Source organism: Drosophila erecta, unplaced genomic scaffold (assembly GCF_003286155.1).
Source record: "Drosophila erecta strain 14021-0224.00,06,07 unplaced genomic scaffold, DereRS2 tig00000000-arrow-pilon, whole genome shotgun sequence".
In the NCBI taxonomy this organism is placed as follows: domain Eukaryota; kingdom Metazoa; phylum Arthropoda; class Insecta; order Diptera; family Drosophilidae; genus Drosophila; species Drosophila erecta.
The window spans coordinates 14,433,338-14,446,421 of NW_020825194.1; the positions used below are offsets into that span (position 1 = coordinate 14,433,338).

The 13,084-nt window shown below is 44.3% G+C and overlaps 1 protein-coding gene across 1 annotated transcript; it reads left to right on the top strand.

The window, feature by feature from the left end:
* Positions 1-4,767: 4,767 nt before the first annotated feature.
* On the top strand, positions 4,768-5,437 carry LOC6553825. The gene has a single exon (XM_001980484.3). It carries the CDS (start codon positions 4,803-4,805, stop codon positions 5,421-5,423), a length of 621 nt encoding a protein of 206 aa, XP_001980520.2. The 5' UTR covers positions 4,768-4,802; the 3' UTR covers positions 5,424-5,437.
* The last annotated feature ends 7,647 nt before the right edge of the window (positions 5,438-13,084 follow it).

Genomic DNA, 13,084 nt, shown 5'->3' on the forward strand with positions numbered 1-13,084 from the left:
CAGGCGAACAGGAATTCCAGAAGGTGACCAACGATCGTTTGGTTTTCGGTAGCAACCTGCTGCTGATTATGATCGCCTGGTAATTCAATCCGAAAAATCTCCAATTTACCATAAATATTTACATTTTCTAGGCAAAATTGTGAGATTTTTCGGCTTAAATTACCAGGCGAACAGGAATTCCAGAAGGTGACCAACGATCGTTTGGTTTTCGATATATATGTATGTATGTATGTATGTATGTATGTATGTATGTATGTATGTATGTAAGTTGTGTAACTCTACAATTTGCCATAAATATTTACATTTTGGAGACAAAATTGTGAGATTTTTCGGTTTAAATTACCAGGCGAACAGGAATTCCAGAAGGTGACCAACGATCGTTTGGTTTTCGGTAGCAACCTGCTGCTGATTATGATCGCCTGGTAATTCAATCCGAAAAATCTCCAATTTACCATAAATATTTACATTTTGTGGGCATGTATGTATGTATGTATGTATGTATGTATGTACGTATGTATGTACGTATGTATGTATGTATGTATGTATGTATGTATGTATGTATGTATGCATGTATGTATGTATGTATGTATGTATGTATGTATGTATGTATGTATGTATGTATGTATGTATGTATGTATGTATGTATGTATGTATGTATGTATGTATGTATGTATGTATGTATGTATGTATGTATGTATGTATGTATGTATGTATGTACGTATGTATGTACGTACGTATGTACAGCAGTTTGCTACCGAAAACCAAACGATCGTTGGTCACCTTCTGGAATTCCTGTTCGCCTGGTAATTTAAACCGAAAAATCTCACAATTTTTCCTAGAAAATGTAAATATTTATGGCAAAATGTAGACTTTTCGGATTGAATTACCAGGCGATCATAATCAGCAGCAGGTTGCTACCGAAAACCAAACGATCGTTGGTCACCTCCTGGAATTCCTGTTCGCCTGATAATTCAAACCGAAAAATCTCACAATTTATCCTACAAAATGTACATTTTTATGGCAAATTGTAGATTTTTCGGCTTAAATTACCAGGCGATCGTAATCAGCAGCAGGTTGCTACCGAAAACCAAACGATCGTTGGTCACCTTCTGGAATTCCTGTTCGCCTGGTAATTCAAACCGAAAAATCTCACAATTTATCCTACAAAATGTACATTTTTATGGCAAATTGTAGACTTTTCGGATTGAATTACCAGGCGATCATAATCAGCAGCAGGTTGCTACCGAAAACCAAACGATCGTTGGTCACCTCCTAGAATTCCTGTTCGCCTGGTTATTCAAACCGAAAAATCTCACAATTTTGCCTACACAATGTAAATTTTTATGGAAAATTGTAGATTTTTCGGCATAAATTACCAGGCGATCATAATCAGCAGCAGGTTGCTACCGAAAACCAAACAATCGTTGGTCACCTTCTGGAATTCCTGTTGGCCTGGTAATTCAAACCGAAAAATCTCACAATTTATCCTACAAAATGTACATTTTTATGGCAAATTGTAGACATTTCGGATTGAATTACCAGGCGATCATAATCAGCAGCAGGTTGCTACCGAAAACAAAACGACCGTTGGTCACCTCTTGGAATTCCGAAAAATCTCACAATTTGCCATAAAAATGTACATAACATACATTTACATTATTCATAACATCAAAAAAATTCCAAAAAAAAAATTAAGAAAATATATTTTTCTGAATTTGAATGCAGATTTTTAGAGAATTGTGCCAGAAACATTTAGAGGTATGCCACTTAAAAATCCGATTATGATAAGTTGAGTTATGAAGTATAAAATTTCAGCTTTTTCAAAAATTTGGCCGTGTCCGTTTTGTGCGGTTTGTGGGGGTTCGAGTGGGCGTGGAAACATTTGAAAATTGCACTGCGTCTATGTCTCTGGAAGCTGCATGCTTCCAGTTGAACGGACATAGGGACATGGCCAGATCGTCTCGGCTATTGATCCTGATCATATGGTCGAAAACGTTTCCTTCTGCCTGTTACACACTTTTCAACGATTCTAGTATACCCTTCTACTCTACGAGTAACGGGTATAAATATTAATTACTATAAAAAGTCAAATTGAATAATTAATACAATTAGCTGATGCCCTAATGGTGGATTTAATAATGATTTTCATATATGTCTTCTTCTGTTGCTGCTTGACAATCATAAATTCGAGCTGATTGCCAAATATGTACACCTGTTCATCGATGCTTTTTATAGCCTCGAAAAACAGAACAATTATTTTGGAGTCAACAAACCAGCAATGCCACCCCCACTCCACGTCCCACATCGATTCCCATCCAGCGACCATCCAATTCCCATACCATTGCCATTTCTGATTTCCGATCCCAATGCGAACTGTCCTTTTGCTGACCAAAGCGCTGTGGAGCGGAAGGCTTGCCAATTATTGTGTGCAAAGTCCATAAATAATATGGCTGGCATTGATGCAGAGGGCGGTGTGAGTGGGGCTGTGCTGAAGATTCACGGAGTGCTCCAAATGATGCCACTTGCATCGAGTGTGCAGCTTCGTGCCCCGCTTTCCCTGCTTCCGAATCTAATCTACATTTATGCCGCCTGGCCTCCCGGAAAGCAGATTCTTCGCCTGGCTACTGCCTACTGGCTTCAGGAGCTCTGTTTGTCCCCGGCACACATTTCGAGTATTTTGTTTATGTGGAGCACACATTTCCAAGCTGAAGACATGGAGCCGTCGTTTGCATAATAATTTAACTCATTACCCACGCTCACTCCCTCTATTCAGCTTCTGCAGCTTTAGCTTCAGCTTCAGCTTCTGCTCCTTTTGGGCCAGAAACTAAATAAGCATAAGTAAGACACATTCATTTGCCAGACGAGTTCTCCCCGTCGGTTGGGCAAAGGAATTGCGGCGCCCTGGAGCACGAACGAGGTAATTTCGAGGCTGGGCGAGGTCAAGATGTGCCGACGACGACACTTGCAAAAGCACTAAGCTCCAAGCGCCCAGCACACAGTACCCAGCACCACCCACTTCCACCCAGGCGGTGATGAATGCATTTCTGTTTGGGGCACTCATTACGCATACGACACGTGCGCCCGTCTCCCAAACGTTCTGGCATTTAAACTGTTTCACAGAAGCGCTTACCTGTGCGAATGGTGCTCTCGGCCTGTCAACATAATTGATTTGGCTTGCAACGGGAATCGATAGCCAGTCGCCTTGGGCAACTTTTGCCTTCATTTTGCATACTAGTTGGCCCGAAGTTCACCACTGCAGCGGGTAACGATGCACATAAAGTGCTGCAGGTGAAAGTTTCGTGGCCTTCGTTGCGGCTCCTCATCTGCCACCATCCAAGTTGCAAGTTCCGCGTTGCCGCATTGCATTGTCCAACTTTTTATTGCCTCCGCGGTGCTCCAGTTTCCGAAATGGAAGTGGTAAGAAAAACTATGGATAAATTACTTTTCCCTTACTTTTTTTTTATCTACTTAAAGAGGCATTTGCTTATTTACAGTTCCCTGAAATTCGCATTAACATTAATGCTTAAGCTTTATAATAAATAAAGTGGTGCTTACAAAAGGATAGTAAATTTGAATTAAGTGACAAGCGGATGTCAAATAAATGCAATTTTAATTAGGTATTATATTATGAAAAGACTGTTATATTATATTAAAGGGGCTGAATTTGACAAGTAACTTTAGAAGGAAAAATGATTGGCTGTAGCTATTTTGAAATTTGTAGAATGCCGTGTTCTGCAACATTTCGTATCTGTTTTAGAGCATTGTCATCCGCACATTAAATCGCCCGCTTAATAAATAGCCCTGAACACAATACAATGTCTAGACAGAGAAAGGATGGCAGGGGAATCGAGAAATCAACTAGTTTTTCCAACAGTTTCAGTCCTTTTTATGCGTTTCACATTTTCCTCATGCGGAGTGGGAAAACTCTTGTATTTTTTGTGCTGATTCCCGCTTTTCTCTAATCTCTCCCTCCCTCCCTCAATCGTAGCATTTCTCGTTTTCCTGTCCAGGTCAGTGTCGCCACCCAAGGGCTTTCACATCCCGGGGAGATGTTTTGTTTTTTTTTCCTCAAGTCCCGGGCTACGCCCTTTCAGGGCTCATCCCGCATTTTCCGCTTCTTTTGCCTTGCAGCGCCCGATGCAACGGCAATTCACTTAACTTACTCAAGTCGTTGAGGGCATAACTTCCGCTCCGCATTCCGGCAAAAGACCCAATCCCAATCCCCATCGCCATCGCCATCCCAATCCGAATCATCCCGCCACTCTGGTTACTGTCTTAATGCCAATGCTCATGCTCACACATTCCCGGGCAATCCTGAAACGCGTTTAGCAATCCTTTTTCCTTTGGTTCAAGCAATTGTGCACTTTACTTAAGTTACTTTACTGCATGTGAGGTTGCTTAAACTAGTTGGATTACTTTGGACTAGGAGCGAAAAGTGTAGGTCGAAGTCGTTTGAATAGAGTAAATATTTACAGAATACGATGCTCATTTTATTTGAACTTCGTTTGCGTATTGAAGTGCTCGAATAATGATATGATATGGTTAAACATGACTCGCAGCTAATCTATGTTCTTTAAATACTCTTAAGACTGCACTCTGGCGCCGTCTGTTTCATGGTCGTTAGTGAAATTGGTTTAACTAGATCAGTGAGTTGCCACCAAAGTGCTAATTGCGCTGGTTTCGGCCCATAAAAGCCTCTTTGGCCGAGACAAACAAGCCGCCGCCAGAAGAAAGTGAGTGAGTTGAGGTGCGAAAATCCATGGCACAGTTCACCGCTGATTCTCGAACCGAACGGAAGCAAAATGAGACTAGAAGTTGTTATACGAGTATACCTCTTTCTTAGCTGGATGCACTTGTGCTCCGCCGGGGGTCACCTGAAACGCTTGAGCAGATCGCTGATCTTTCCGCCAACGAGTCCCACGCGTGTGCAGTTCATCGGTGGCATTGGTATTCCCGTGGAAAACCTGCACTTTGAGTCGGTTACCTCGGGCTATGTGTTGAAGGCGGAGTACTTTCTGCCCACCAACTCCACGGAGATTACAAGGGTCTACCTCAAGCCGATGGCCATTACGGGCAGAGAGAAGGAGTCCCCCTACGGAGCATTATATCGCTGGATTATTTACCGCGGCATCGAGATGGTCATCGAGAACATGGGCTTGCCCGGCAGGAGTTGTCTACTCAGGCTGATTTGTGAGCATGCCGCACTGCCGCTGAACCACGAATCCGGCCTGCTGGGTGAGATCATGGACATAGTGCTGAGGCCCTCCAGTTCGGTGGACCAGCTGGCACACAGCTCGGATCGGGAGTACCACACATCGGAGCAGTTTGGCAAGAGGGGAGGCGACTGCCAGGCGGCCTATGCCAGCAGGTGCAAAAAGTCGCCCATTGAACTGATCAGCCTGCTGCTGGAGGTCAATGAATAAACACCTTATTCGCACTGAACACAGCAGTTTCGTTTCATTTCGAATTGAATTGAATTGAATGTCAGGTCACAATTGTATCACGTGCTGCCACAATTAGGGTGTGACAATTACAAAGTTGATAAACATTTTAATTAGTTTTGGCGCAGTGGCTGCGTGATCTGCCTGCGAATAACCATCAATTGTAATTAGGGACACGCTGACTGACGGGGCGTATGCGTAATGTGGGAAATCAACATGCAAACAGGATCACTAGCGTACTTAAGTCGCTTAAATTTAAATGACAAGCATACAGTTTGCCTGAATTATGTGCAGCCCCAAATATACGGCCTTCTCATTAAGTAATCCAGCACACGTATGTGTAGGACACCTCCTAATGGGCTTAGTGAATTTGGCCAGTTCGGCGTGGAGGATGGGAAATGGAAGATGGGAGCCGGTATGGCAAGACAGCCGTGAAATAATTACACCTCCCCACATACAGAACACAACATTGAATGAAACGCGACCGGAATCGGGGAGGCGGAATCTGCCGTCCGGCGATTGCTGCTGGCATTTCAATGCCAGAATGTAGAAATGAGTTTAATATTAATTAACAGCACGTCAACGCGTCCAGCGGGCGGAACACACAGCCCACTTGGCCATTGAGTTTGGGTCATTAGTTGAGCGGTCTGGTGTTTGTTTTAAAACATTTGCCCACTGGGCTCTCTCATGGCTGCAACTCTGAAAGTTTCCCAAGGGCGGGTAACAAGCATGAAAACAACAATATAGAAAGAAAATTCTTTGCAAACCCATCGGGTGGCGGTGTGGGTTGGGTCCATTTGTCTTCAATTTACAGCTGCCCCGGGGCCAGTATGTGTGGTAAATTATTTAGCAAATGCAAATGCAATTTTTCAGCTGCTTGTAGACAGTGTTTAGCCCGAGGCTTGGGGTTCCCATTCAGAGCGATCAATGGATGTTTTCCTTGTATTTCGAAATAATAACTGAGTGCCCAGGCAAACGTGTTTGTCCCACTCAAGGGCATCTATCTATGCAAAAAAGGAAACCCCTTTTTTGCTGCAGCTATTTATTAATATTTTCCTCTCCTTAACTTTCCCCGGGCAAAGTTCACACATCGTAAGGTATTCACTTGAAAATTCCATCGTCCATTAATTCTGCAGCAATTTCCCGACAAAGCTGACATATGAGGCGTTTCCTGTCCGGTTCAGCTCCTCACTCCTCACTCCTCGCTCCACGCTCCTCGCTACTGCCCCTTTAAGTTTTGAATATGCTAACTGCAAGCCTTTTGCACTAAAGATAATATAAAGGCCGGAACCAAAGTGGGGTCCACCTCCCTTCCTGTCGAAGAGAACTGCCGTTTTGTAGTGCGGAATTTATGGGCAAATGTGGAGATAAACTTGCTGTCATTTATCAACGACCCATTGCCGGATTGGAGTCTCCAGCTCCGGCTCCACTGAGCTCCACTGAGCTCCACGGGGCTCTCCTGCTGAGCGAGTGGGGCAGACCGGCCGGGTGCCGTCGCCTTTTGAAAACATTTTGACTTGAAATGATTACGCCAAAAACTCAACAGATAAAACCCGGAGCACGGAAGCGACCATAAATCAGTAAGTAAATGTGACTTCCTCGGCCAGTGAGTTGGACTCGAACTCGGACCCGGTCGCTCCCGTGCACACGATGGATGCCCATGATGAGCCAGGGTCGTGGTATCCGGACGGAGAGTAGCAGTCCTGGTCCTCCCAGTCCTCAGTTCGGTCGAGTGGTGAATGGAATGGACGAAGGTACCTCCACCGAATTGCAGTAGCACGACGAACGGAGTTCAGACCCTCGCCGTAGATTGGCAACATTTGATGGCAAAAGTTACGTTCGCATTTATCTTTCGAGCAAGTGTCACTTGTGAGTTTCTTGAACCGCAGCCAAGACCGGAGAACGGCTGTCCAACCGGAGAGGCATCCGGACCATCCCGAGCATCCTGCTGAGCAACAGGCGTCCTGTGGTAGCGGCTTTAAAAGCGCTTCCTGCTAAGGGCAACTAAACCCATTTTCCCCAGCGTTCAATAAGCAGCTTAATTGCTACAATCTTATCAACTATACATTACAATCTAGGCTTCAACGGAGAAGGACAAAAGGAAAACAACCTCTGCTCAGGCTTAAAGATAATGTAGACTGATAGTGTTGGCTAGATTAGGCTTAGGGCAAGTTTATTTCAATACCTAAAGGACCGATGAATATATTAAATATTTTATAAGGTCATGAGTCGTATACATACGTGTATGTTAAGCATGTAATAACCATACACACCGCAAATATCGCAAATCAAAAATCGAATTAGATTTTCTGTTACATTTTCCAAAACACACGCCAATTTGGCTGTTTGACAAATAACGTGTAACTTGTAATTCACAGGATGGTAATGTTGTTCCACCGATTTGGTGGCAAAATACCACATCTCAACGTTCATGTTTTGACAAATTAGCTGACTTGGTCGCAGTTGTTGTTATTGCCCAACATCAGTTTGATTTATGTGGCATTAAGTAATCATAATTTATGCCCAACTCAAGACAAGAAAACCGTCGCAGTAGCATCGCAGGCTAATGACTTCAAGTTGGGAGTTTTGTAGTCCGTTGGCAGATATTGCAATTTGCATATGCACAGAGTCGAGTCAGCGCTGATTAGCATAATAAAGTGAAACGCCATTCGTTGGCCAGGGATGTGCTGACTGGCTGACTGGCAGACGGAGCAACACGTCGTATGCGCAATATTAATTATTCAGAGCGAGGCAAAGGCGCCTAGAATAAAAGGAGCACACTCGACGGCAACGCAAACACAAAACAATGCGACACTTTTCCCTGGAAAATTCTGTCTCTGAATTCTCAGTGTCGTATATAAACGGGAATCCTGGGAACAACATGCCCCGGCAATAAACGAGCAATTTATCCAAAATTACAAAAATGTGAGCAAACATTTTATTTGCGCTCGAAAGGCCTCCTTACGTAACATATAATACGTACAAGTGTATATACGCTGCACACACAGGCTGACATAAATCTTTGCCAATTCCAGCCAGAAACGCGACTCTTTCCATTTTTTATTTGCCTCGCCTTCTAGTTTATTCCGTTCATTTCATTCTCTTTGGGGGTCTTCCTTGGGACTTTTTTCCTTTTGCTGCAATGACAAGAATTTGAATAATTCGCCAAATGTGCCAAGTTGAAATGTTAAAATTCCCAACGACGCGTCGCAGTCGCGCCGGAAGTTGGCAAGCGGCCGGGAACTTCCGGTTTGGCGAAAAACTGGAGTCACGACCCGCCAAATGATTGCAAATGAATGGGTGAGAGCTTCGGGAAACGACACCCACGAGGAAGCGAGGAAGCGAGGAAACGAGGATACGAGGATACGCGACAGGATGCTACAGGATGCGACGCCTTAAGAAGTTCGCGCTTAATGCATCATTAAATTTATAGCCCGAGAATTATTTAGCGCAATTTCGCTAATGTGTCACACCATAAAACAAATCACAAATGTGGTTTGCATTTCGAAAGTTTGCCCTCTTAAATGCGGCACACTTGGATTATATATTTTATTTGAAATTTTATAAGCAGGCGGCAGCTTTTATAATTGAAATCTCGAGTTTGTTGTGCATACTTGGACACAAAGTTTGTGGGCATAAAGTTGTTCTGATGCGATTAGCAAATTGGAAAGAAGTGGCCTAATGCGTTTTGAAATGCACTTTTCACTTTTCGGATAATGAAATCCAATTTTATTTGGCATTTCCTAAACTTCGTAATAGCTAAAAGAATTGGTACAAAACTTGATTTATTATCATTCGATGGCAATATTTTAACATGCCATATAAACAGCACATTAATATTATGCCAAAGGCATAATTATTTAGTAGACATCATTCATAATAAAAAATTCCCATTAAAAAGGCTTGAAAAAGATCATAAATGAAACCTTTCCCGATTTATGGCAGCTGTTCTGAAACTCTTATTTTTTAATCGTTCTACCTCTGTCATATTTCCCCGCATTTCCCAGCTGCCACCGTCTACATCAGCCGCTCCTGATGGCATGCTTTCATGTTTTTCCAACTGTTCTCCGCCTTGAATGGCATGAGGCGACAGCAAGTGCAGCCTGCAAGTCCTTCGAGTTGGGAGGAGAGGGGATCAAAGGAGAGAAGAGGGGCGGAGACGGGATAGACCTGGTCCAGATCCTGTTGTTCTCGCTTCTGGTGCTGATGTTTTTCTCCGGCCGTGTTGTCAGTTTGCCATTCTCGGAGCGATGGCTAAAGAATTTTTCAATAATCGAGCCATGCGCAAAAATGTATGGAGCCATCGAGCCATTCCTGCTGTCCCCCCCCCCCATTGAGGAAATTAATAACGCCATCAAGCTGGAAAATGTCGAAGCATCTTGCGCGTAGCATACTTCCGGGGACACAGCTAAGAATTTAGCCCAACGAACGGGGGACCATTAATGAGATAAGTGGGACGGAGCATAGTTCAAGGGGCGCGAAATGAACCACAACTAATTTATTTTGCTTTCTCCATTAGCAAACCAGCAATCCAGCAAACCGGGCGCCATCCATCACTTTGTCGTCCTTGTCCACCGTGTAAGCCTGATAAATTCAGCGATTTTGTGAGCCGTCAACGGCTTGTTTGTGCGTTGCATATGACACATTGTTTTCAACGACACAGATCCGCTCCAAAAGGCTCAGAAAGCAATTAAATAGGCGTCTTTTCTGCACTCATAAAAATGTGCGACAAATTTGCTACGAAAAGATGGTTCTTGGGAGAATCAAAGTGAACTCTGGTCTCAGAAATTCCCATATTAAAAGAATAATAAGTGATTTGCTTAGTTACACAACATATCACAATGCACTTTTCGGGGAATAAATAAAATGATATATAATCTAACCAAGGCTAAAGCAATAAATTTCCACGAAATCGTTTCCCGAAACTCTGGTTTCCTGACCGTTATGTCGTTATGTATTGTGATTTGTAGCTCTTTTGGCCAAATTTGTATTTAAGTGCACCAACATGTACGAGTATGTGTCCGCATATGCATACACGTGCCATATCCTTGAGCACACACTCTAATGGGCGTTTCGGGATAATAATTTCCTTGAACTGCCGACGACGCGGAGGGAATCGCCGACCATTTAAGCGCCGCTCATTTATCACAAATTTCCCATTTACCAGCGACTTGTCCGAGTCGGGTAAAATTAATATGCGAAAATAAATTATCTGGCCAAATGAGCAGTGTTTACCGCAGCCGCCGAAGGTTACGGGGGGAAATTCCATTTTCACACGCTATTTTTTTTTGCGTTCATCCAGGTCCGTAGGCTTTTCAGCTTCATCAGTCACAGGAGCAAGTGCCTCCAACGGCCGGCAAATAATGCCCAATGGCCGGCAAGTGAATGGGCTCGAAACACATGCGATACCCTGGCCAATGTGCAGGGTAATTGAATGTCGGTCAAGTGTGAAGGCGGCTGGAGGCTGCTCACCCACTCGGAAAGCGATAAAAACCGGGCCAAAGTCCCTTTAAGGTGGCTTTACCAATTCACAATGGCTTAAAGTTCTGCTGGGAAAAGTACACTTTAATAGATGGGATCCGATTTAAGGACCGCTCACGTGAATTGTGCAGATAATCACCCCAACAACGAGCCTAATTTGAAGGCATTCATTTGGAAAATTAAAAATTAAATTGCTTGTCTCGCTGCTCCCGCCCCCTGATGTTCCCACATCCCCATATCCCCATATCGCCATAGTCCCATATACTCGCAATGCAACAGTGGCCCGCAATAAATCTCATTAACGAGCACAAAACACAAACAGCATGCGGCATCACAAAAAGTTGAGGGATTCCTTGGACCTTTAAGGAGCACTTCCACATTTTTCAGTGACTGTTGCTAAGCACTCGTGATTAGCAGCAACAAATGTGAGCTACGACGTGAGCATCTCGATTTGATTGGATAAGTTAGTTAGTACTTAATACTTATACTTGGATTTCAATTGGGAAACCAAGTTATCTGCTCCATCCAGACAAAGCCAAAGTATCAATATATTTTCAGCTCAAAGAGCCACACAGCACAGTATGTGTGTGAAAATCAATCCCATATAAGCTGACGATAAAAAAAGGGCTCAATTTCTTGCATAAACACAAATGCGTATTTAAACCCAATCGCAAAAATTCCGAGGTGGTGAGCGCTTTGCAGCTCCTCGCCGGCAATCCATCATAAACCTGTCAGCCGCAATATGCCAAGTGATTGTGGCCGCTCGGCAGCCCAACTCCCCCATAACCCTGTTGCACCATATGCCGTACCACACATGCCACATGCCACATGCCAGCCGATGCGTTGATAAGATTATTGTATAAAGATATTCCGCAGAACGCAACACATTTGCATACGGGCGCTGGTGCAAAAAGTGGCCGGGAATCGGAGTCGCAGTTGGAATCTATTACATGCCACGGGACTTGCCGCCGGTTGCACGTATAAATTGTATTCTGTCGACTGCCATCTGCTCGATGATGCCACGAGCTACAAATTTTCCAGTAAACACACAGCCGAGCAAATCCCGTCAGCCGGAAAGCAATTGCTTCGCGCCCTGAAATATTAGCCTCGTTTGCCCGGGAGTCGAGTCGCCCTGCTCCTGGCCAGCCATCCTGGGCCCATCTTTATGGCCTCTGATTGCATTTGGCTGCCTCGGTGAAAATCACGTGGGCTATTGAGCATTGTGCCCTCCGAATCGTCTGCATAAATATTTAAATATTCCCAAGATTGCACTCGTTTCTCAACTCACTTTACGTTGTGAAACTGCAAATGATATGGTCCTCCAGATTTGCGAGTTGTTGTGGCGTCGATTAGGGCCATATTTCTTTAAATGATTCCTAAGTTTGTAGGCCACACATTATATTTCATACCCCATAACATTCTAGATGTTTTAAACTTAAGGTACACAACTCAATGCTCAATGCTATCTTAAAGCTTTCCTCTTGCTTCAAGCCAACTTCAAAGCCACACGCGAGCCAATAAAGCAAGGGCCAACTAACCCATACCCATCGAAATATTGACGCCTGGCCGCCTAATTGCTCGGCAAACGCAAACGCTCGCCAATTCATCGCACACCAGATCAGGAAATTGGTAAGTGGGGTAGGACGAATGCTTTGGCTTTACCCTCGCCTAAAATAAGTTTTTTTAGCGCCGACAGCATCCCTTTTTTTTTTTGAAGGACGACGAAACGGCATCCGCCTCCAATTAGAGTTCTGCTGATTTGGCGCACTTAGCGAGCGGCATGTGTTTGTACGCCTCGCTGCCCGCCGTCCAATGGCCATGTCCTCTACCTCGTCCCTGTCCACGTCCTGGTTCCCGTCTCCGTCGAGACGGGTGGTGGGCAGTGGGAATAGGAAGCCATTAAGATCATGCTCCATTAATTGAGTTCCCATGAAATCGCCCCGGTCCATGTGAATGGCACTTGTTACTGGGCCGATTGGGATGGTGTCAAAATTGTGCATGTTCCAAATGGTTTTTGGCCGACCAAACTGCCGACGACTTTTACCCACTTTCCACTCCCCTCCTCGCTCTTGTCAAATTAAGCTACACTTGCAAAGCGCCAAAAGAATCGTGGGCGGCAGTGGGATGCGGGACGGGGTGGGGGGAGTGGGGATTCTGGGCAA